Source organism: Conger conger, chromosome 1 (assembly GCF_963514075.1).
Source record: "Conger conger chromosome 1, fConCon1.1, whole genome shotgun sequence".
In the NCBI taxonomy this organism is placed as follows: Eukaryota; Metazoa; Chordata; class Actinopteri; order Anguilliformes; family Congridae; genus Conger; species Conger conger.
Genome location: NC_083760.1, coordinates 18,461,157 through 18,486,578, shown reverse-complemented (window position 1 = coordinate 18,486,578; position 25,422 = coordinate 18,461,157). Strand labels below are relative to the sequence as shown.

The window sequence follows — 25,422 nt, the reverse complement described above, 5'->3', positions numbered from 1 at the left end:
GTAGTCAGGCTTTAAATGGTGAAGTGCATCTTGCTAGCAGTTTCCTAACCCCCATTGTCCATATCAGTTTGCATAAATAAAGGAATGTTTGTGGAATTGTAAAACAGACCTTAAAAGAAATTACTTTAATTGGTTTTTATAAAGTGTTGTATATGAAATGGAGAAGGAATTCCGCACATAAATTCAAGGTTCACCTCCAATTGTTTAAACAATGACGAACAGTAACATCAACCAAGTACAAAGTATATTCAAGATTGGGTGTACTGAGGCTGTACTGACGTCTGATTGCTCAGGACAAGACTGTAACCAAAATTAGCATTGGTAAAGGAAATGGGGGGGGGGGGGGGGACTTTGAAAATTGCACGTGTGAATGGGGACTAGATTGTTGTTACCTTTCCATTAAACTGAGTACACTGTAGTTGTACCATTTCATTTGAAAGCTTTGAAGTAGGAGTTCTGTTTTTTTTTGTTTGTTCTTTAGTTGGTGTGTTCAGTAGAATGCCACTTTTTTTCTATCCCAGTCCAACCTCGCAGTTTGTTGCCGGTTGTGTCGTGAGAGAATCCGCACTAACAGGTATTGCACATAGTTTTCCAGCTGCAAATATGCATACATACCATCATCAGCTGGAATGTTTCAGCATAGTTTCACATCAGTACAGCTAGATACTTGCATGCCAAGAGATTTGCATGCAAAGCCAAAGATCGTGTTTTTAGACATTTTAAATCCGGGAGTGAAATCCAACACAGCCTTTGCCCCTTTTACCATAGCCCTTTTACCGTTGCTCTTAGTCGCCTATGGCGGAATGGATCAAAAAACAAGGCCTCAGAAGGACATCTAAGGCCTCACAAGGGCATCGAGTCAGTCTGACAGCTGAGTGGGGGCCGCTTCGGTGATTGGGATGTTGTTGGGGGCGGTCCTTTTTGCCCTATCGTGACTGCAGAAACGCTGAAGGCGTGACTGCTGCCAGCAGTAACCTTGAGAGCGCTTGTGTGACGCTTCCACTTGTGACAGTTCTGTGTAGCTGAAGGACAGACGTGGCAGACTCCTCAGCAGGGAGAGAACCCTGTTCAATGGTGGCCATTTTGTCTTGCTGTGGTGAAGTGTCCTTGCTGGCTTTCAGTGAAAGGGCGACACGGCTCAGGCAGTAAGAGCAGTCGTCTGACAGTCGGAGGGTTGCTGGTTCGATCCCCCGCCCGGGCAGTGTCAAAGTGTCCTTGAGCAAGACACCTAACCCCCAAATACTCCTGACGAGCTGGTCGGCGCCTTGCATGGCAGCCAATCGCCGTCGGTGTGTGAGTGTGTGTATGAATGGGTGAATGAGAAGCATCAATTGTACAGCGCTTTGGATAAAGGTGCTATATAAACGCCAACCATTTACCATTTACAATGAATGAGTGAGTGAGGGAGACGGCGCATGACTGTCTCTGTAGATTATTTCTCCAGTCACAGACAAAAGGCTAAAGGTCGCAGCTCTATGCGATTTCGCCAGCCCTACAGGACCCCTGGAAGTCTCCTCTACTGACAGTGACAAACGTCTCCTCTTCAAGTCCTTATAGGATATGAGCAAAGACGCCTGATCCCATCTCCCCCTGCAAATCCCCAGTGGGTGTCTGAGCCAGGATTACAAAGGGCTCTCGCAAACCCGCAGAGAAACGCCATGTCCGGGCGGTTGAGAACAGAGTTGCTCATAAATAATAAAGCTCCTGGTTGCCATTGTTAGTAGAGTCTGCAGATGACATTGTAAAGATGGATTGAGTCCAGGAGTGTCGGGGATGTGCTGGATCTGTGTGGGAATCTAACGCAAGGCTGATGGTTGAACACTGGCTCCTGGCCATTTCATCTAGCTTGTAAGCTAACGCACTTCCTCTGACTCATCCCATTCTGCTACCTGCTGTAAGCTGGTGCATTAAACGCACTTTATTTCGCTGTGCTTGTAGCAGTGTGAGGTGGCTTCTTATAAAATGCTTTCGTTCTTGGAAAGGAAGGAGATCCATATCTCAAGAGGGTTAAGGTTGTCTCACAAAACTTCATTAATGCACCAAGATTAAAGAGAGGTCTTTGGCCTGTATGAGTAGGGTGCTCTTTATCCTTGAAGGTAGGTTCCTGTAGGCTGACCCTGTGGTAGGTGTTCTCTCGCTTGTTTATTGGATTCCTTTGCCTTGATTCCTGTACGCTGACAGCAGTGAGGTCAGAGGCTAGTGGATGCCGCGTGCGTGTGAGCTTCCCATAAACCCCTGTACTGGCTCCACTGGGTCTGCGAGGCCGGGGAGTGTTTAGACAGCGTTCCTCTGGGAGACCGATCCTCTGGGGAGGAGTTCCGCAGGCCGCCACGCACATCAATGGCATCTTTGCCATTCAACGTGTCTTCCATTTTGCATCCACTTTACTGAAAGTTCCTATGAACTTCTCTGGAGTTATCCTTCATTGTTGTAGTGCTCCAGCTTGCTTTTAAGCACAGCGATGGCTCTTGAGTGCTTGGCTTTGGCTAGAGGAAAGGCCTTTCTGTAAATAACTTTAAATGTCATTAAGATAGTGATTGAAACGTATCCCCAGCATGAGAGGGAGGTTTCTCGGAACCTTGTTTCAAAACGGGCCATTGTAATTCTCAGCAGTGGAGAGACATTATTTTTGGCCACTTCTCTGCTTCCAGCATTCTCAGAAGCACTTTATTCTAGCTTACGCTTCTTCTGCTCTATGTCCCAGAGACAGACTTCTGAGTCTACTCTTCAGTCCCTGATATCTTAAGTAAACGTTTACTTGAGGCGAGTAGCTGCAATTTGCCCTTTTAATAGTTGTTGTTAAAAGTTCTCTGCACAATTCCATTTGTTGAAATTTAGCTTATCTGCTCTGATGTTTTTATGTATCCATTGAGAATTTCTTATGCAAGTGCTCACAGGAGGCACATTAATTTGTATCATGCTAGAATCCTGATCGGTATCAGGCATTCAAATTTGTCTTTACAAAGCATGAGATGCTGCAAACTGCCGATGGAAATTAACCATCAGCAGCACCGTAATATTCCAATGAGGAACAGCCATTTTCTTACTGTGTTGTACCTTCTTGGAGAAACACAGTTGGAAGCAGAAAGAAGGAGGTACCATGGCACGATGCGAGCAGCAAGCCAAAAATACATACTGGACGGAAACATAAGAATTTATTGCTGTGGCAAGAACATGAGAGTTTATTGAATCCATCTGCAGACACCTACCAAACAATGGACGTTTGATTAGTAGAAACAAAGAACGAGGCATAAAAGCAGAATGGGTTGGTGATTGTGTGTGTCAAATTATGTTGAGTATGTTATGCAGTTGTGACACACAAGCTACTAAGGCTTGTCTAAAAAGATTACACATCGGCCGCAACTCCATGAATTTCACTTGTACTGTGTGCTTTTAAACACAGCATAATCACTTGTGATATTCAGGAATATTAAACAGTCTTAATACTTCAGCCACAGCTGAAAAGTTTGTGTATTCCTTCAGGAGAATTCCTGTGCTTGGTCTCTGTGGGTATGTAAACAGTGCAAGGTATTCCCCAAGAACAAATCAAATTTGACTCTAAGGTCAACCCTATTAAATTTAAGAGAAGGTGGGACTGTTCCAATGTATTTTTTTTTCAGGCTCTTTATTCATTGGCTTTCCCCCTTCAGGGCAATAGCTTGTATTGTGGCATGAGAAACGGGATACAGCGGGAGAGTGCTTCCCACAGTTGGCACAGACCTCTGGGTTGTGCAGCCTTATTAGGCAAGTGGCAGCAGCGATGGAAGATACTCGAACTGACATTTTTAAACAGGCCCCAAAAAAATCTATTCTGAATGAAAGTGAGCTCCGAGGCTGGGAGGCCATTGTTCCTCAGAATGAGAAGATTCTGTTGTTGACAAAGAACTTTTTGTGCAGACATAGTGGTTTTAAGACCAGACCCCTCCACTCTCTCATGGGAATTGTTGTGACACTCTCTGGGTGATATGGCCCATTTTCGGTGTCTTGCGTCTTTTTGGCCCATTTACGTCTTTTTGTTGCTCTGAACTCAACATTTACGTGTAGTGTGCCCTGCGGAGCCACATTTTGTGCAGTGATAAACAGAATGTTCAGGTCCCTCATATTTCATTTTTTTTTAAACATGCAGACCCTGGCGCCATTGTTGGAACTGTACTTTTAACCCTGTTTATAGCTTTAAAAAGTCAGGACGGAAGACTTGTTTTCAGAAGCATTACCGGACAGAGAGGTCAACGTCCAGTCATGAGACCTAGTTGCTGTCCGTGGAGACCAGAAGGATTGTGGTTGATCAGAGGGTTGTATGTAATAAAACCTTTGTTGTAAACATGTCTCCAGCTTTATCCATGACTTAAAAGTTCTGAGAACACACTGTACTTCATCCAAACTTATTTTCCATCTGCTTGAATGAAGAGCAGTACATGCAGTACAAAACTGGACATTTTATACAATACTTATTAATTCAACGTAATCAGATGTACGCATTTGGTCCCATGGCTCAGTAGGTACCAAATACATGTTTTATGTTTTCCCTTCTGTACATTTGTCTAACTCCATTATCATTCATTGTGGTTTTATGCTCTTAATACTTTTGTTTTGTTTTTTTGTTTGAAGATGATTTATCAGCTGTCGGTTTGATTAAAAACACGTGGACCCAGAGATTCAGGGTGCGATAAGGAGCCTTTGAAAAACAGGTTTATTAAAGATCTCCGGAGATGGCAAACATGTGTTGACAAAGCAGGAAGCTGTTCAGTGCCCTGTGCCATGACATCTATTTGCTGGCTCTCGGTTCCCTCCCACTAGCACACTTGTCCCCAGCCCGCCAACCATCCGTCGTGCTTTAGCAGGATCTGCACCGTGGAGCTAGGCCCTTGTTCTTTCACTGCTGCAGACACTGCCTCCAGGTAGCATTTGTCAGGCCGTGTTTTTATCAGTGTGTCTGGCTAAGGTCAGTGTTTTCTGTTGGTTAGTCCTTTCACTGAGAGGCTGTTGCTTGTTTCAGGGCCCATAGGGATGTGAGTGGGATGGGAGGCAGTAACATCAGAATGTGAAGCAGGTCCGTTAGACGCAACATGTAGGGAACAACGGGGTGGAACGGTGACCTTGCTTCCAATAAAGTGTGCCTGCTAGCGTTTGCCTGCCAGTATATGCCAGTATAGTAGCGTGTACTTGCTAGCTTGTGCCTGCTATTTTTATTTGTTTCTCAGGGTTGTGTGTCCAACCTTCTTCTGTTTTATTCATACCTCAACACTGGACTCAAAACCGTAAATGTAAACGTCCCCCAGGCCTTGCCTCCTACCTGTGTTTGTTGATGTTGTTGTGGGCCCGTGTGTGGCATCATTAAACTCGGGGTTCACATATTAGTGTGTGTGTGTGTCTGTCTGTCTGTGTGTGTTTGTCTGTGTCATATTTGCTGATGTCCTGTGACAAGAGCGAAAGCAAGTCAGCAAATTGACACACGCAAAGTCAATTCAGTCAGGCTTGTCAATGTGGTTTGCGTTATCTCCAAGCAGTACTGTCACTTGGTGCGCACGTCACTTCTGTTTTTCTGTTTTCAGCTGGCTGTTCTTGTCATCTGTGTAATCTGTTTACACAGACCTTATTCGGACAAGCCTACCTTTCCATCCTCTTTCTGCTGGTCTACTTCCTATATCTAGTAAAAACTGTGAGATCAGATACGAATAAGTGTTGTCACGCCTCTGATTTGCAAGAAGAAGTCCTTCTCATAAGGAACTGACCGGCAGTCTACGCTGCCTTCTGTGGGGGGGGCATGGGTACATTTCAGCAGTGTTTCCACCAAGCGAGAGTTACCATAACAAATGACTAATAAAGGCTGCAGCTCGAGCAGTTGGCGTGTTAGCGGGAGTACGACCTGGTGAAATGGAGTGTGTCAACCGGCGTGTGTCTGTTCTCGGTTAGCCGAGTAAAATAAAATTCTGGAAGTGGCTTCTGGATTACTTCACGGGTAGAGAATTCCTCTTGCTACTGATTTACACGTATTGATTTTTATTTCTCTGGACAGTTTCCATGACATTAAAGCCAAAGCCTGGCTTTCAAAACAGCCTTGAACAAATATTTAAATGGTACCACCAACAGTGACTGGCTGAGGAATTTCGGGATCACCACCTGTGTATTGTTCATTTGGAGAGGATAATGGATCACGATAATGTTCTGACAACTCCAGTGTAAATGGGGCAGCTGAGCAGGTACATTTTGCTCTGTGAGTGATCTGCTGGGACACAGACACTGTAAACTACTCGATTGCTTGATGTGTGGAACATCTAGTGACCACTGCTTGTATCTAGTGACCACTGCTTTGCTTGTAGGTTAGCAATGGTTCAGTTAATAATGCGATACAATGTAATGGTCATCCATTATATAGTTTTATATTTTCAATGACAATTTAGTAATTCAATAGACATTCTTAAGCTTAATTTGAGTCTGGTTTCTCCTAAGGTTGGTTTCTGTTTGCCAGCTAGGAAGTGCTCTCCCCCAAGCTTACTTTTGTGGGGGTTTTAGACTTGTGTTTATAAAGCATATTGTGGGTGCAAATGTTTTTTTTTAATTTTTTTTTTATCCTCTATGCAATTTGTGTCGGTGCAAGTGCCTCTAGACTTGCAGGGGCGTATAGACTTGCTTATGAATATGCCTGAGTGTTGTTCTCTGTCTCCTGTTCCCCTCCTTCAGACGACAGGATCTGCTCCCCACCCTTCATGGTCCTGAACAGCGAGTGCGGTCCGGACACACTGGAGCAGATTGAGAAACACGGACTCACGTTCCCCTTCAGTGAGTACGGCCCGTGTACCGCAGGGCCTGCAGGTGCTTTCTTGTTCCGCTCCCGCTTAGTCAGCGTTCGGGGGCGTAATCTGTACACAAACTCGGCAGAAAAGGAAGCAACTGGAGTCATTTGACTTCTGAGGAACTTCCTTTCTGGAACTTTCTGGGACATTGGGTGAGGGTCAGGGTACCGTGATTAACGGAAGCGTTGTGTTTACACAGAGTACACGTGTGCGTGCTGTTAATGACCGGGATCACCTTTTGTATAAACTTAGTGTGCATGTTTGTTTCTGGTGGTCTGTGAAATGAGGCCTAAATTATAAAAGTGAAGGGCTTTGGGCTACTGATAATAAAGTGTATGGCTCATACATGCATGCAGTAATGGGTTTACTGTAGTACAGATCCTTAATGTCCTTCCTTTCTGTGAGGGCTTGTCGAACAGTCAGCTGCTCCCCTAATGGAAGAAGTGTGGCCTCTCCCGCATTCTCATGTTGCTTTCTGTCTCCTCCTCCTCCACAGTTTGCAAAACACGAGTAGCACATGGAACCAACTCCCACGAGGTAAGGGAGCATGATAGGATGGAAAGTTGGGCTATGGGGGGTATATATATGTGTGTGTGTGTGTGTGTGTGTGTGTGTGTGTGTGTGTGTGTGTGTGTGTGTGTGTGTGTGTGTGTGTGTGTGTGTGTGTGTGTGTGTGTGTGTGTGTGTGTGTGTGTGTGTGTGTGTGTTGTGTCTGTGTGTCTGTGTGTGTGTCTGTGTCTGTAAATTTCCAGCATACAACGTCATACAACTTGCAAGTTACCTGATGCATTGTGACCTTGGAATTATAATGTTTCATCTGCATTCTGAGTGGTTTTGAGGTATTGAGCTTCAAAGATCGCAAAGTGAATGGGCTCCAAACAGATATGTCCTTTTACATTTTGCATTTTGTTTATAATTTTAACCAGTAAAAAGGTTAAAAGTACATATTTAGTGTCCTATAAACAACATGACACATTTTTGTCAAAAATCTCATGAAGAAGCTTATAATTCACCCCTGTCCCTCAATTCATTCGAAGACTCCGCGGAAATGACGTTGTCTCCGGCCTCTGTGCGATGAGTGATGTTTCAGCGGGAGAGGAAATTTACGGCCTTTCCTCTTTTCATTAACGAACAAAACCTGCTCAACTGTAAAAGAGGAATGTGAGAGGTGTGAGCCACGCAGCCGGTTCCTTCCCTCGCTGCACCCTCGTGTGTTACTGCGGGCGTCGGTGTTCAGCCCAGGCCCCGGACGAGAATTTGGGTCCGTAAGCAGACCTCAGCCCGAGGGCCCGCTCAGTGCATACAGCACCATCTGTGTCCCAAACAAATTCCACCTTACCGTGGCCATGCGGCCATTTACTGTAAACCCGGAAGGTTCTGGAAGCTTACTCACCTTCAAGGAACTAACAGGATGGGTGTTGCGGGGGGAAAAAGAAACACTAGAGTGAGACTCGATCGGTCTCGTGTTCACCGTCCTGTTCTCTTGGCAGAATCTGCGCCATTGTTGTCTGATGTGTCCCGTGTTGTTTAATGTCACAGTAATACATCACCGACACAGGCATCACATGGTTAGTGACTCGTAGAGGAACTCTGGTGCAGATCGCGTGGGCTCGCATACTGTTGCCATGGGAACATTATGGTCATTCTTTTGTACTCTCAGAACATTGCCCATGGGTCGTATTTGAGAGTAATTCTTTCTTTGTATCTGAGCAAATATCAGGTGTGTTGGCAACTGAACTTTTTTTTTTTTTTTTTATAACCGTTCAGCCACGTATTGACTTTTCAGGACTTTCAAGATAAATGTGTCACTAATGAATGAGGAAATCGGTCTAGAGAAAACAGGTTGTGTGGTATCAATGTCTGTTTGTGGTGAGTCTTGGTTTGAAGCAGCATGTCATGGCAATTACATAGCGTTTATGTCCCTGTTTAATATTTAACTTGTCTTAGGCTAACCTCTGATTAGAGTAATAGACCACCTTTGTGATTTGGCCTAATGCCCCATTGTCCCACTCACGCCTGCAGAACTCAATCACATGCTGCACCCTGGTCACGTTTTTGGAACTTTACACAGCTCAGGCCAGCGGTAAACTGGTTCAGGCCATGTCCACACTTAGACAACACTGTCAACCACCAAGAACGGATATTTTGAATTAGAATTTATAAATATGGATATGATCTAAAACCTTAGCGGTCATAGGTTAAGTGTCTTTGGAATGCCATTTTCAGTGTGGAAGGGACACTTTTCGAAAACCATAAGTGTGGACAGAAACTAAAAGGACACGCGAGCGGCTTTTTCACGGTTACCCGAGTTTTCAGTTACCGAGACATGGCTTCAGTGTACAGGTTGTATAACCGTGGTGCCGCGTTGTTAAAACGCGTCGGTTAAAATGCTACATGAAATGGAATGTAATCAGTTGTGTTATCTGATTCTATTCCATTCCGTGCCGTATATTACATAACTGAAAGGTTGCCCTGTAAATATCAAGATTAACTTCTCAAGTGCATGAGTGTGAAAGCGTTTGTTCTGGGGTTTTTTTGGGGGGAGGGGCCTCAATTGCTTGGTCCTTTACTCCAGTAATTCAGAGCAAAGGCAGCACATGCCTTCTGTGGAAGATGTCTGCCACCTCTCTTCTCTCTGCAGTCTGACAGCTGAGCGGGGCAGTCATTGCACCAGAGGACTACAGCATTTAGGCAGCTGGCACAAGCAGGCAGTCGCTATTTAGACTTGGTTGCTGTTTGGTCTAGTTCTGGACTAAACAGGAATGTTCTTGTCTAAGCATGTTGGAATGAGAATGTCATGGGACTTTTCTGAGGTGCATACAGGGATATTATTAATGGCGGCTTCCCCTAATGTTGACATGGCAGTCAGCAGCTGTACACTTGCCAGAACACTCTCATTCTGTGCTTTTCTATTTAGTCAGGTATGTCTACGCTGCAATTGTCGATGCACAGGAGTTGTCTTTGTTGTCCTAACTGAATTAGCCAAACTTGGTATAAAAAAAGATGAATCTTTTCTCAGATGGCCATCATCTTCAGCGAGGAGGACCTGAAGGACGTGACCCCACCGTGTGTTATCCAGAGCTTCATCAACCACAACGCCGTGCTCTACAAGGTGTTTGTGGTGGGGGAGTCCTACACCGTGGTGGAGCGGCCCTCGCTCAAAAACTTCCCCGCTGGACCGGCTGGTGGGTCCCCTCTCAGCTCACCAGTAGAGCAAACTACTCATAACCAATAAGAGTATCACCATCGTTTCGTATCGTTTCCTATAGCAAGATTTGATGCAGCAAAGCTTTGTCATGTATGTCACTTGCCTTGGTGGTAACTACATAATTTAATACTACTTATAATATCATAATTTCTTTAGCTGATACTTTTATCAAAAGTGACTTACAATTGATTAGACTAAACAGGAGACAATCCCCCCCCTGGAGCAATCTGGGGTTAAGGGCCATGTTGAAGGCTTGAACCACCAACCTTCCAGTCACGTCCCAGTAATTTACCTTAGCCACGAGGCTACAGGCTGCCCCAGATTTGAATCCACACTACTACAGTCAATATTCCTACGGAGATTCAACCTGAGTGGCGTTTCCTAGCTGTCGACATGCAAAGCATGCAAAGGCGCACCAGGTCATCGGCACTCTGAGCTGGAGGAGACGCAGGTTTCCTGCTGTAACACACCCAGCCGAGCCGGCCTGCACTCTGCCAGCAGGCCCCACTCTGTCCCCTGGGAACACGGTGTGTGCTGCGGCTGGAGGAGGGCGTGGTGTTTGTTTAAGGCAGCGCACCTTTACAGTGTTGAGAAAGAGAGCCCGGTGTCAGGTGTAGATAGTGCTGAGCTCTCTGTATGACCCCAGGGGAGGGGAGGAGGGGTGGGGGGTGCTGTTCCCTCCCTTGGTAAACATTAAAGCCCACAGACGCCCCCTCGTGGTCCCCCGGCCCCAAATGGGGCCCCTATGAGTGAGGGCCAGCCTGTGATGTGCTGTGCTGCGCTGGAGATCTTTGATGCGCCATAAGGGAGTCTCCAGCCCAATCAGTGTCTAACGGCTGTTTGGCCACACGTACGCTTGTCTTTAAGATGGTTTCAGTTACACAATATTCACTTGATAATTATGTGCTTGTGACTTTTTAGAATACCCCTCGCTCTGCGTTGGGTTAAGATTTCATCTTACTGAAGTAAATATGGATGAGGCAGAATGCTAGTTTTGGCGGTCATACAGAACTCTTGTTAATGTGTTATCTTCAATGATTAATTAATTTTTCGCAAGGATTGATATGAAATATAAATGCAAAAATATGTCCGTGCATATCCCTTTCCTCTGCAATGTTGTTTGAGTAATGCCCATTTCCTATTCCCCATTATTAGTTTTTATTTTAATCAGCCATTTGGAAGTATCTAGAATAAAATGACAACCGTTCTGGCGTGTGCATTTTACCTAGCACTGGAAGTTTTTCCTCAGAGGCGGTTTAAAATTTCTCTGTTCAGATTGTTCAGTCTTTGTTGCCCCTTAGTGGTCATGTGGAGAACTGCACATACTAGGAGGTTCAGTGGAAAAAAACAAGTGTTGGTGAGTTGGGGGAAGACTAACTTGCTTCCCTTTCTATTTCAGACAGAAAAGCCATTTTCTTCAACAGCCACAATGTTTCCAAGCCTGAGTCTTCCTCAGACCTGACTTCTGTAAGTCGCTTTTGCTACTTAACATTTCCTCATTTTTATTCAGTGTCCTCATTGCATGTTTATGTAAGCTTTTTGTAGCTTTAATGTAGTTTCAAGGTGTTCAAGTGAATTGCTCTGCTGAAGAAAACTGCTCAAGCTAGGTTTTGAAACAGCTGGTAGGTGGCTGTCCAGCTCCATACGCAACATGGTTTGACCAGCTCAGGCTATGTTTTGAAACAGCTGATAGCTGGTATTTCAAACTGGTCATTGCTGGATTTTACACCAGGGTGTAAACTCACTTTAACCTTGGGTGTGATATGATTGCACTCATACACATTGCGTGCGGTGTGTGAACTTGAGCCTGTGTTTACGAGCTTTCGAGCCAGTGTTTACCGGTCTGTTAATGTCAGTGCCAGTGCGTTAACGTCTTTGTACTGATGTGAGTGCGGATGGCATTTTTGCTACAGAGGGATAACGTGGAGGGGGTCTCTCAGCCACCGAATGATGATGTCATCCGGGAGCTCTCCCGGTCCCTGCGGCAGACCCTCGGAGTGTCCCTGTTCGGTATCGATGTCATCATCAACAACCAGACGGGCCAGCACGCCGTCATCGACATCAATGCATTCCCAGGTGCGTGTGGGAGCCTGGAAGAGGTTTGAGTATTTACACTTTCATTTCAGAATATCTATCAGCACTCTGCACAGGGCATACAGAGCAGTGGTGATCTTATCTGAAATGTTGCCAGTCAGAATGTTGTTTTTTCGTTTTAAACCGCACTCTTTCCCCTAGGTGGCTGTATTGTGCTGTGGCTTAGTTTGATTGTGTGAGTAGATAGACTGCACATCAAAACAGGCAGACAATAAACCTTATCACATGAGAAAGAGATACAAGGCAATGACTTTGCATTTTACCGCTGTATACAACACGCTATATACAATACGCTGAACAGCTAGTCACACGCATATCTGAGCTGAGAAAAATCTGAAGGGAATAGGCTACTACCCTTATAGATGGATTTCAGTGGCCCCACAGATAATGATCAGAACAATGTAAAACTACATTGTATGGGAGGCACGATGTTCACCCTGAGATTAAAAATGAGAGAGAGGAGAGAAGCATGGGGACAAATGGGTGACATACTTGGCCCTAAACAGAGAGACTGACTAGTCATCATGGGTCTAGACACGGCAGTAAACTCTGAAGCATGACTGTGAATGTCTGTACTGTATGCCCAGTGTGATTAGCCTCATCAATATGTGACATTGGCTTGAATTACCTTATGTCTACCCCTTTAAAAAATTTTAAAGTAAAACAAATTCAAGGCTTTTAATTTTGTTCACAAGGTTGCCGTTTTTGTTCACAAGGTCCATTGATCTTGATTTTAACCCATTAAATATGCCCCCTCTGTCTCCAGGCTATGAGGGTGTCCCGGAGTTCTTCAACGACCTTCTGAACCACATCATCAGCGTGCTGCAGGGCCAGGCGTCCGACAGCGCCCCCTCCGGGCCGCAGAACGGCAGCGCGGCCGGACAGACTCCCGCCAGCGCGGTGCCGGCTGGCGGAGATCGCGGCTGCACCACCCCCACGGGCTGCTGCGGCATGCTGGGAAAGGAGCCCAGCCCCTGGATCGTGGAGGGCGACGCGGGCAAAAAGAGCCCCCACCAGAGACTGGGCTGCAACTCGGCCGTTTCCCCAAACTTCCAGCAACACTGTGTGTCTACGATAGCCACCAAGGCCTCCTCCCAGTGACTGCCTTCACCCCCCCTCCCTCCGAACAAAAAAAAAAAAAGATAATAATGATGATAATAATATATCTATAATCGAAACAAACCTTTCCTATGATGGTGGTGTTCATGATAATAATGATGAGGTTTTTGGATTCTCTCTCTGTTATTTTCCAGTATAATAAGACTTAACAGTACTGTAATGTGGACTTTGGGAACTCAACTTTATTGACGCTTTGTTATGATTTGTATTATTTTTGTATTTTGTCAAAATGAAATCATATAATGAGGTCCATGTGAGTATAAGAGTTGTGCAGGCTAACCGTGTGGAGATGGTGAAACGATGGAACACTGACGCTCACTTGCACGCACAGGTACACGCACACGCACACGCACGTATTGTATGCTCACGGACAGGTTCCTGATTGAGCGTCCGCTCTGTAGGGACTGAGCGATCCCACGGAGGGGGTCGGGGGGGGGGGGGACACTCCGCTGTACGCGGCCAGAACAAACAAACGCATTGTCGAAGGGAGGGACGCGTGCGCGGCTAACTGGGAAAGCAGAAGGACCCTGGACCTCGTTTCACGCATTGCACTGCCACCTTCTGTACCTTTCTCCTGAACTCTCTCTCCCGCCGCCTCTCCACTGCTGTCCCATACACAGTGTACCTTATGTCGAGCCCCCCGCCCCAGTACCGTCGCTGTGACCTCGCTGTTGTACAAGCTGCTTGAGAAGAGTGAATGCTGAAATCGGTGATGTGAACAAGTTTGTGGTCCCGACAGGATGGTGTAGCCTACCGTTCTAGAAGTGACTCGCCTTGCCCATTGGCTGTGAGAAGGGTAGATGGCTGTTTGAGGAATGACTGTATGAAGCTGGCCAGAACGCTGCATGCTGGGAAATTGCCAGAGCAGCTGAGTCTAAGTGTAGTGGTGGATGCCCTGCGTTCTAGAATGTGCACTTGCCGCGCATCTCCATGGAAACGAGCCCATATGCCCACCTGCAGCACAAGGCTAAAGTGTCTAAGCCTTTCGAAGGGCCCCGGATGTTTCTGTGGCGTTTTGTGGAAAGCGCGCATCAGTAATTCTTACAGCAGATGAAGATCACATTCCATTTTGTGTTTTTCCAAGCAGAATTCCAGCGTTTTGGGCAGCAAGACCTAGGGCATTAAGCCATCCTCTTACGTTCACCTTATTACTTATCGTCACTGTGCCCTCCTCGACTCAAGTTAACACTTGACACTGGGGGCTCTGTGTGTTTGCAAAGCAATCTTTGTGCAAGTACTATAAACCACTAGCGATATTATTCAAATCATGCAATACTAATAACCGATTTAATTCACTTGAGATCCCCTCAGATAAGGGCCTTCACATGAAATGCATCCCATTTTGTCTTGATAATATTCTTTATTTTGCAAGGACCAAGTGTGACACCCTCCCCTCTCCCCCAGCTGTGTGTGAAGAGACAAGCGAACGCACAGTGAGACACACCGCTGTCACCGCTCACAGCGCGTCGATTCCATCGCTGGGCTCCCGTAGATGTCTGCTGCGTCTCCTCTGCGATTCGCTCGTTTCAGACATCCGCCGGGCCCCGTGTGGCCCACCGGGCTGTGACTGAAACATCAGAACAGCCACAGCACAAAGCACCCGGTATCAGCTCCCAGCGTTCACTGGGAGAGCTCCTTCCCGTTTCCTTCTTTCCGTCACTGAATGGATGAAAAAATGATTTTATGAGAAATTTACTGGTTTATATTTATGTACATATGAGGAAGATGAGTGAGCCAGTGAGCAGGGCCTGAGAACAAATCTATTGACTTTTTATAATCGAGGCCAAAAGCGAGGTCAATATCGCGCGGGTGTGAACGCTTAAGGGGGAACGAGACACTAAGGCGGCTGCCTTCACCTGCAGGGGGCGCTGTTGTGCAGACGGGTGGCTACACATTCCCTTTATGCGGGCCACGCGGGCGTATACGGGCGCGGCCCCGTAGCCTGCCCCAAAAGCGGTGCCAGGAAAGCGGGGAAGTGTCCCCCAGCCAAGTCAGGGGGAGAATGGCAGTCTTGTACACTACTCTACATCCTGCATCATGTTCTCTTCTCTCCCTCATCGTGCTTTCAATGACGAATAGTGCCACCCCCTGATACTTCTCTTACCTGACAATGTTATTGTGCTGTCAGCTTCCACCTGAATGTTTACTTGGAGATGTGATATATATATGTATATATATATATATATATATATGTATATATATGTATATATATATATATATAAAATTATAGTATATATATACGTATGTATACAATATATATGAACTCTTATATGTGCATACATACATACCTATGGTGTTTTTGTATCAGTTCAAAAGTACAGACAAAACATCCACAATTTTTGTGACCTTTTTATAATTAAAATGAACCAACTGGGCAAAAATGAAATAAATAGAAAATATAAAGGAGATTGTTTATGTGATTATTGTGAGCATTCTGAGTCTTGGACTGAAACTGACCATGAACATGAGCCTCTCTTGCCTTTCTATGGGTTATGCTCATTGTTGGTGTTAATGTCTGTGATAAATCCAGGATACCCTTATCGCATCAGGCAATCTGCGGGAGCACACTGAAGAATTACTTCTACGAAGAACAGTAGACAGCTCTGCAACTAAATTACGCAACTCTTTAATGTGTGTAGTTGTACCAAAGATTAACAGACTACAATTTAAATGTCTTAAAGATTGCATTCGATTTTATTATTCCTTTTTCCTTTTTCTCCCAATTTGTAATACCCAATTCTATTCATCCATTGATTCTGGCAGGGTAAATGTTTTTTTTCTTTAATTGGACCTTTATTTATACAGGGTAGGTTGACTGAGCGCACATGCTCATTTCCAGCAATGCCCTGGTGCTATTGGGATAAGCCCCACAGCACCCCCATAACCGTGTTTTAAAAGTTGATATGTCAACTCCTACATTTGGGCTGTTTGAACCGTTCTGACTGCCTGTCAATCTAACCATGGTCGTGACCTTAACAGCAGTTTTACTGTCAGGTGTCTTTGGCTGGGACTTTATCTGATTTATAAAGAGTGCTCTTTGTGGCACACAGGCGGGGTTCTTAGCCTTCTGTCTGTCGGTACGGAGCTCTTTAATGTCTGACAGTCTGAGGATTTCTATTTTAATCCTGCACTGCTCTGTTCTTCAGCATCAAGTGCGTTCAGTTCCAATGCATTTCGCTTTAAACCGACCGCTCCTGTCGTTACCCCCGATCCACTGTCTCTGTCCCCGTCTCCGTCTCCCCGGACCTGTGCTGCATTATGGGATGGCTCTGCGGGAGGTCATTAGGCTGGCTCTCGGGAAGGGCAGGAGTGATGCATCAGGAGATGTGGCAGTGATGAGGAGCTATGGAACCCCTGGGGTTCCATGCAGCAGCTGCTGCTGATTCACTTCACACGCGGGCGTGGTACCTGAGCGCGCATAAGCAAATCACCTTTAACGACAGGCCCCTGTAGGACAGGCAGCTGGTGTTCTGTTCTTTTTACCGGTATTGTTTTTGGCATCATTGTGCTCAGCTAAAAAAAACAGTTCCAGGCCCCCATGTATCTGCCCTAGGTAGCTCAGTCATGGAATGTGCTGCTTTTCATTTTGCAGTTTCTTCATCTGTAATGTGGCTAGTTAGGCAACCAAGGGACTGATGGTGCCATTTACAATACAAACTTAATTCAACTAATTTGTCTTAATTTATGTATTGAGTGCTACAAATATAAATCAATGCAGGCAAAAATGAAGTTGAGGTATACATTTCCTGAATCAAACACTCCCTGACCACAAATGTGCAAAATCTGAGGGTGATATGCAGAACTATTAAAGATCTATGAAGCGAAATGTAAGAAGTGTACCCTTGTGTTCCTAGTGTCTCCAAATCTATCCAAAATGGCTAAATTGCTATAAATCATAAGATATTAATATAACTACAAATCAGCTGTTTTGACTCAACTTGCTTCTGCATCATTTCCAAGTGGGGAATTATATTTCATCAACATATGCTCTTAAAAATCTAGAGGTCCAAAAATCTATCCAAAACCACTCTGAAAATGAGTAAAATGTTTTTTGTCTATTATAAAGTATGTACACCGTTGAGCCAAAGCATTATGAACATTATGGCTAATACACTTGAATGCCTATTGTAGGCGCTTTTGACGGTGGACAGGGGTTTGCATGGACAGTTATGCAGCCCCATACGCAGCAGGGTGTGACGCACTGTGCGTTATGACACATTCCTCCTGTAACCAGCATGAAAATGTTCTGCGACTTGTGCCGCAGTAGCCCTTCTGTCAGTTTGGATCAGACGGGATAGCCTTCACTGCCCTCGTGCAATGATGAGCCTTGGGCGCCGAACATCCTGTCGCCGGTTCATGGTTTGTGCCGGTTCGTACCACTGTCGGTAGGTACTAGGGATGTGTATCATTAGGATTTTATTGATACCGATACCAATACCGATACTCCTTATCGGTGCCGGTATTTATCGATACTCTTATCAATACCACGGCGTGTAATTTAGCGTATAAAATAAAGACGTTACAAGATGGTAAAAGATTAAATCGTTTTTTATTACCACAAGGGGGGTAACACAAGCAACATCATTAAACAACTTACAGCACCTGCCTTTTAAGCCCTTAGCAAGTCAACATGTACAGTGCGAGGTATGTCAAAAAAACGAGCAGGCAGCTCCATACAGCCTTAAAGGTAACTGTCAATGTGATAATGCTTCAACAGAACAGAAGCTTAACTTAAAATTACAAATGCTTCTCAGAATAGATGAAATGGAAAAAAAAAACCTAGGGAGATGACCAAAGCCCTTGTCTACATGACACATACATAACAGACACATACATGTAAACAGAACAGTGTAGGGGAGGCACTTCTCCTGACACATTTAGCCCTAACAGTTTTTGTTAAGGAAAAGCAACATATTTACTTTCTCTGGCAGCAGCCGAGATCGCTATGGACAGAGTGACGTCACGCTATACACTCGGATAAAATGGCGCTGCGCATGTTTTAAAAAAGGGTAATTTAATTACTTATTATTTTTAATCCAGCTTTACTGTCTTAAACCTTTAAGGATGTATATATTGGGAATCAATCTTGTAAATTATGCCAACTTAATCTAGTATTTCACTTCCCCTTTAATGATTCATACACTCACCGTGACTTGATTAAGAAGCACGGTCGGAGTCTGCCTGCACGGAGGAGGGCACGGTGTTGTTAGCGTCTGCCGGGCTGCTAACTTTAGATGCGTTGTTTAGGCAGTCAAACACGCCGCACTCCTTCAGCTTTATGCTATGGGTAGACTGCAAGTGTTTCATGATGTTGCTGGTGTTACCCCCCTTTGACACAACTACTTTCTTGCATATATTGCACTGAGCCGAGGATTCATTGAGTTTGATGAAGTGAGCCCATACCTTGGAGCGCTTAGCTCTTACGGCCGACATATTGACTACTAGAGAAAACAACGGGGCGCTACGTCATAACCTGTCGACGGCGGCAGTGTCATAATTACGCGGCGGTTAGGTAGACTCTTAAAAAATACCGAAAACAGTATCGTTTGTCCAGAATCTTTAGTGGTACTTTGGTACCGACCAATTAGGAACCGGTACCAAAAAATACCGGCTATAGTCAAAGTCACTCAGGTCTTTACGCCTGCCCATTTCTCCCGCATTCAACACTTTATGCATTCACTTACCGTCTAATGTATCCCAGACTTTGACATGCACCGTTGTTGCAAGATAATCAATGTTATTCACTTCATCTGTGAGGAGTCATAATGTTTTGGCTCATCCGTGTACATTTTCCCCTAGTTGTGGTTTAGCATGATACATTGATTTCACATTGAAAAGAAATGTGACGCACTGTGGAATGCATACCTAAACTTGTAATTATTCACTCCTGTAAGTTTTCTGTACTCATTGTGAGTGGCAGTAATTCTAACAAAGCATGCGACTATGAGCCAGGCCTCTCGCTAGCTGCCCTGGTTATGCTAACACAGTGCTCCTCTAGGCTACTAACAGCTGCAATGGGCTCCAGAATTATAGGCACCCCTGATGAATACGCACTCAAAAAACCCTGTGCTTGATTTACTTGTCATGTTTCGTTTAGTAATGAATATGGAACAAAAACTTTGTTGCTTCCTCTTATGGTGTGCTTGCAGGAGTTGAGAACCACAAGAGAGCTTCCGTGAAGTGGTTAAACCAGCCTGGTAGGCTGGGATAATGTGTATTCTCACTCACTGTGCGACTTTTATTATCATGAATTAATCTCCATAATCCGTTCAGCCCTCAGACAGAAGTGCAGTGCAGATGTGTTCAGGCACCCCACCTGGAGCCCAGAAAGGGATGATTGACGGGGCCTCTGGGAGCTGGTTAGGGCCCTGCTAGTGAATGTGTCTGTGCGGCAATGCTCATCGGATGGATTGCGATATGCAGGCAGCTCGATGAGCTTCGTATTCTCTGCAGTGGGGCCTTTCACATTGGCTAGGAGACATCAGATCCACAGGGGAAGTCTTGAAGCAAATGTGTTTACTGGATCCAGGAATAAAGCTGTCATGCCATACTGCCTCAGGGGGATTAAATTTAAGGCTGTCATATTCATCTCTCACATGGAGACTGCCGGCTGCCAGCTACCTGTTGTTACGGTATGCACAGTCGTTGTAGTTTAAAGGGGCCGTTCACCCAAAAATGAAATTAGAGTACGTTCTATCCATCCAGACAAATTTAGCTGAGATGTGATGAATTTTGGAGATTTTATCAGTTTTCGATGCAATTCACCCCTATTACCCCATATAATGGACCGCTAATATTATTCTAGTAACGAATGCGGCAAAAATGTACATTATTAAACTAAACAGCAGGGCCGCGGTGGCGCAACAGGCTAAGATGCTGCAGACTTGCGGTTGCAGTTCGCTGCAGTTGCCAAAAACCAGTTTGGCCGGCTCACGTGGAGCAGCATAATTGGCTCGCTGCTCCAGAGGGAGGGACTTGGCGGGTTAGTAGATCGCCGCACAATAAAGCACCTCGGGCGCCTCGGAATCACGGTCACGAGCATGAGACAAGACGGCTTGAAGAAGGCGTGTCGCTCTCCTTCGGGCCGCTGAGGGACGGGGTGTGAGCGGTATATCTAATACTGGCTCTAATTGTATCAGACGGGGTACACTTCGCTACCAACTTGGGAGAAAAAGACGAAACATAAATATTTTTTAAAAATCACATTTTAATCAATTACTATTTCTACTACCCGAACTCGCCAAACTATGTCTGTGCAAGCGTTGGTTTTGACCAAAGCATACCAGTATTCTAGGGCAAAGTGTCCATTCCTTCTTCGTAGTCCATCATTGCAAGCTAAAGGGATTCCTATATTGTCTTGGCACAGTTTCGCGAAACTAAAGTTCACAGTTGGCAAAACGCAAGCCAAGAGCAGCAAACAGCTGGCTAAAACACTGATCAAAGCAATAGGAGAAAATGAGCGGTCCATAGAGGTCTATTTTATACCGGTGAACTGCATCTGAAAAAGTCCTCAAATTTAGAAACGTTCTACGTTCTACTTCCGAGTACGTGCTGTATGGTGCCTGAACTATTTTGTGTAATGGAAAAGTAACGATATTCAACGATGGCAAGACTTTTACTATCTAAAGCAGAGGCAGAGTAAATTGACATACCCTGTGATCCTACAGAAACCACCCCTGACTAAACAATTCCTATTTTACACACAATACTACTTTATAGCTGGTTAAATTGAATAAATGGCTCCTAAAATGTTTGCTGTACAAAAAGCATACATTAAATTAATCATATTATTCACAGGAAATATTATCCCTGAGGTCTACATACTGTAACTACATTATTTTGGAACAACTATCTGGAAGGCTTTCAGGTCTGTAAGTCTTCTAACATTGCAGAGTATTAGTACAGAGTCAGCATGCTGGCAAGCTGCAATAATTCATCAGCACAGACAGTCCCCATGGCGATGGCTATATACATTCTCCTACCAAATACCTCTAATAGGGCACAAGACATTTCCCCCATACGGCACTTGCTTGTTGAAGCAAATCCTTTCCTGACTTGTTTCACAGTGAATTAATTTAGCAGGGGAAACTGGTTCACTAATGATGGAGAGTAATAGGAAAGCAATGGGGATAGGAGAAGGGCATGCATTTCTCTCTTACAGCAGCTTTCAGACAATGTCACTCTGCCAAATGGCACTACAGTAAATATTGAGCAACTGATCTTTGCCGTGGGAAAAAGCAGTCATATTTATTGTGATATCCTGCTGTTTTATTGGAGTTTTATTTGTTTGGCATCCAATGTCGTCTAAACCTTTGCGAGGCATGGTCCAAATGAATCCTTCGTCTTTCACCCGGCAATAAACATCCAAAGCATAAACATCCAAATATTACATTTCAACAAATACAGTCAGAACGATTTTCTGATATTATCATCCAGTTTATTGGTTTTCTTAGATAAATTAGTTCATTATGTTAGAATCATTAAACTATTAAAAATGAGTAGAGTTATTGCATTTGTCAAGAGGGGTCATAAGTAAGATGTAATCTAGTACAATAGCCTAAGTAAAGTATACTTGTTTACACATTAACCCTGCTTTCATATACAATGTGCAGCCTTGACAGAAAACCTTAAAATGATAGGTATGACGTTTTATATGATAACTATAATTACTATTACTGTCCTTGGCATTTTACTTATATGTTTGCACAGTGCAAAATCATTATAGAAGCAGGCGATGTAATATTTTCTTATAGTGGTGTCAGAGGGAGGAAGAAGAGGGAATGTCTAGTGGAAAGAGGGAGAAAGAGAAGGGGTCTGAGTTTAGGAGGGGGTAAGGTGCACAGAACTGACAGGTGGTTCAGAACAGTACCAGAACCCAGCACTTCTTTTTGGAGACGACTCCAAAAGGGACAGAGCAAGATGTCTGCCGCTCACATATACATGTTAAAAACCAGCGAAGAAGAAGGGGGATGATAAACTTGGCTCAGCCTCTTCTCAGCTCATGCAGCCTCTGGGCCACGCTCTCCAACTCTGACTCAATGGCTGCCAGGCGGGCGATCTCATGGTCCTGGAGAGAGAGAGAGAGAGAGAGAGAGAGAGAGAGAAGGAGAATGAGGGAACTCAGCCAGCTGATTTCACTAATTAGTAGTATCTTCTGGGTGAACAATGCTAATTAGCAAACCCAGGTGATTGGAACAAAATACCTGGATTCTCCACCTCTGTTGGAGAGAGGTAGTTCGATTTTTTTTCTCTGATTGCACAAGCACAAAATGAACCCTTATGTGTATGTTTTGCGTGAGTTCTGATGTATCTGTGCTTTGCTCAGAAAAGGCACTTAATAAAAAGTGCAACAAACAAATAGAAACTGGCATTCAGTGTGGGAAACAAAGCTCTCTGCTACTCAGAGCTTGTTTGACAGTAACTCCAGAGCTACGTGAGGTAGTCGGAGGTGATAGATTGAACCTGAGAGCCCGTAAAAGTGCTTAGAGTAAAACAAGGGCACCTCGGACTGGAGAAGGGTGTGATTAATGCCAGGCTCAGGGCTGCAGTCTCTCAGCCTGATGGAGGTGTGGTGACCTGAGCACGGGGATGGGCTGAGTCGTATTTTCACCACCCCTCTCTCTCTGGGGATGTTTTTAATGTTCCGGAGAGATCTCTGGACTCCAGGACTCGAGAGGAGAACGTGGCCTGCACCCAAAGCTGTGTCCATCAGACACTCTGTGCCGTGCTGCTGTAGCGTGAAGCTGATTCATCACCTGCTGACACTCACTTTCTTTATTCCCACACTGCTCTGAGACGGACTGGCGGCGTATGCGTGCTGGGAGAGAAGACTCCACGCGGTGGGGAGTGCGGCTCCCTGGCAGGTGTTGTTGTAATATGCAAATGCTGCTTTTTCATAGCGCCGGGTTTAAAGGCTTGTGCCGGCAGCGTGCTGATCCAAGGTGCACACAAATATCCCTCTGAGCAGATGTGATCGTGTGACTGCCTCCTGAGGGGCTTGGGTATGAAACACCTGTCACATCCCCACTGTTCAAAGATATTAAGTTTGTGTGGGGAAAAGCAGCTTTGAGCTTACGTTAAATACTAACTACGGCCTGGCCTGCCCTACCACAGTTGGGATGCTGTACAACAGCCTGTGGCAGTGCAGTGCAATGCACACAAGTTTCCTCTGTGTCTCCCATTGAGATATAGAACTGGAGATAGCTTCCACTTAAGTCCAGTTCTATGGGCTCCTATGGAAGCTGCTCAATGGTGCCTGGACAGTTCATGGAGGCTGCCATGTTTGAGTATGGGGCTTATGGGTACCAGAGCATGTGCACAGTGTTTTTATGTACCAGAGTGTGTGCACTGGATCGCTAAACGTGATCATTGAATAGGAATGAATAAAATCTTCTGAGCGGCTCACAAAATAAAATAGATCCCTGGACAGTAATTACTTCAGTGTGAAGATGTTTTTAAATTTAAAAGTACTCTTCAAAATATTATAATTTTGCTAGGGGAATTAATGGGCTTAAATAGGAACATTTGCTTTTTGCCACCAGAGGATTAATAAGCTGCAATACTTCGGGTAACTACTGGAGCTTGCGAGATTCTGATGGAATGTAATAATGATTGTAATTTGTTATTCAGCTTTTAACCAAAGCGACTTGCAGTTGATTAGACTAAGCAAGGGACAATCCCCCTAGAGCAATACAGGGTTAAGGGCCTTGCTCAAGGGTCCAAAAGCTGTCCAAAATCTTATTGTGGCTACACCGTAGCTTGAACGTCCAACCTCCCAGGTCTCAGTCACAAATCGTAGCTGCTAGGCTACAGGCTGCCCCCATGAATGTCACAGTCCCTGGTCCCCTGGCACCTCCCCCACCTTGCTCAACACGCACCTCACCCCGGTGGCTGGCGCTGCCCTCCTCCGCCTCCCCGTGGGCCATCATGTGGAGCTCCTGCGCCTCCGGGCTCCTGCGCTCCACCTCCTCGCTGTTCTCCTTGGAGTGGCGGGGCGCGTACCACAGCAGCTGCGGGGCCCCCTGCTTCTCCTCCATCGGGTTCCCTCCCTCGGGGCCCACGCGCACGTCTCCCCCCGCGCCCTCGGACGGTTCGCGGGGCGACTCTTCTTCTCTCTTTGTTGCCTCCTCTTCACTTTCCTTCTCCGCCCCCTCCGAACTCTTCTTATCTTCTGGCTCTCCCTCCATCTCTTCTTCTTCTTCCACCTCCTCCTCTTGCTTGGAGCCTTTCTCCTGGGACTCTGCCTCAGGGACGGCCTTCAGCGGCTCGGCCTCCCCGTCTGTAGGGGGAACGGAAATGTCAGCGCCGTTTCTGTTCACCGCGGCCTTCGCCGAGCCTGACCTCAGCGGGACTGAAATGCTTTTACTGCCGTTTTTCACTGGCCAGCTGGCAGAGTGAGGCCCAGAGCTCTTTATGAACCCGAGGCCACACCTGCCTGCACTGCACCTGCATTCTGCTGGGCTTTGAGATGCAGCAGAGCAGAGTGCCCTGTGTGCCATGCACAGCCCACACCTTCTATTAAACTACAGGACCGGGTGACCAGCTGGAGAACTGCAGCATCAAGATGCTCAAGATGTGCACTGCTCCCAGGCTGCTTTCTCTCTCTTTCTCTCTCACTCTCGCTCTCTCTCTTTCTCTCTTTCTCTCTCTCTTCTTGCTTTTTTCTCTCTCTTCTCTCTCTGTGTCCACCAAAGATATCTCTGCTGAAATCATACCCCATAATGATATATGGGTACCTATTTACTGGTAGCACTATGGAGAGTATGAGTAGTCACATTGTCAGGATATTCATTTTATGATGTACTCTCACATATTACCTCCTCTGCCTTGGGCATTGTATCTCAAAAACCATTGTCACATTACAAATTATTGGAATGTTCACATCCTATATGCCCTAAGGCACTGTAATATAACCTATAATTACCATACATTAACATAATGTAAATGTCGTGCTTAAGAATAAGAAAAGTTGAAAGTCTCTCTTGGCTCACCTTGGCTTACTTGTGTGCTGTCATCCTCTTCTGTTCCGTTCCCCTCTTTTCCCTTCCCCTCATCCTCCCCAGAGCTGGAGTGAGTCTCTTCCTCCTTCTTTTCCTCTCCTCCTCTACCGAGGCCTTCTTCTCCTCCTCCTCTTCCTCCTGCTTCTCCTCTTCCTGGCTTTGCCTCCCAGAGTCAGAAATGTGATCTTCTTCATCCTTCTCCTTCACC

General features: G+C 45.4%; 2 protein-coding genes across 2 annotated transcripts in view; one reads left to right on the top strand and one right to left on the bottom strand.

The window, feature by feature from the left end:
• Positions 1-15,621, top strand: part of LOC133133789 (inositol-tetrakisphosphate 1-kinase-like) — a 53,370-nt gene extending 37,749 nt beyond the window's left edge. Inside the window, exons 6-11 of the mRNA XM_061250009.1 lie at positions 6,682-6,780; positions 7,291-7,331; positions 9,814-9,979; positions 11,402-11,469; positions 11,916-12,078; positions 12,863-15,621. Coding sequence (XP_061105993.1) covers positions 6,682-6,780; positions 7,291-7,331; positions 9,814-9,979; positions 11,402-11,469; positions 11,916-12,078; positions 12,863-13,197 — 872 coding nt within the window. The 3' untranslated portion in view covers positions 13,198-15,621. The remainder of the gene's footprint in view (positions 1-6,681; positions 6,781-7,290; positions 7,332-9,813; positions 9,980-11,401; positions 11,470-11,915; positions 12,079-12,862) is intronic.
• Positions 15,622-21,630: 6,009 nt separating this feature from the next.
• The window catches only part of LOC133107089 (chromogranin-A-like), a 9,769-nt gene continuing 5,977 nt past the window's right edge, over positions 21,631-25,422 (bottom strand). The window contains exons 8-10 of the mRNA XM_061216082.1: positions 25,206-25,377; positions 24,093-24,493; positions 21,631-22,282 (exon numbers count right to left, since the gene is read on the bottom strand). Coding sequence (XP_061072066.1) covers positions 22,199-22,282; positions 24,093-24,493; positions 25,206-25,377 — 657 coding nt within the window. The 3' untranslated portion in view covers positions 21,631-22,198. The remainder of the gene's footprint in view (positions 22,283-24,092; positions 24,494-25,205; positions 25,378-25,422) is intronic.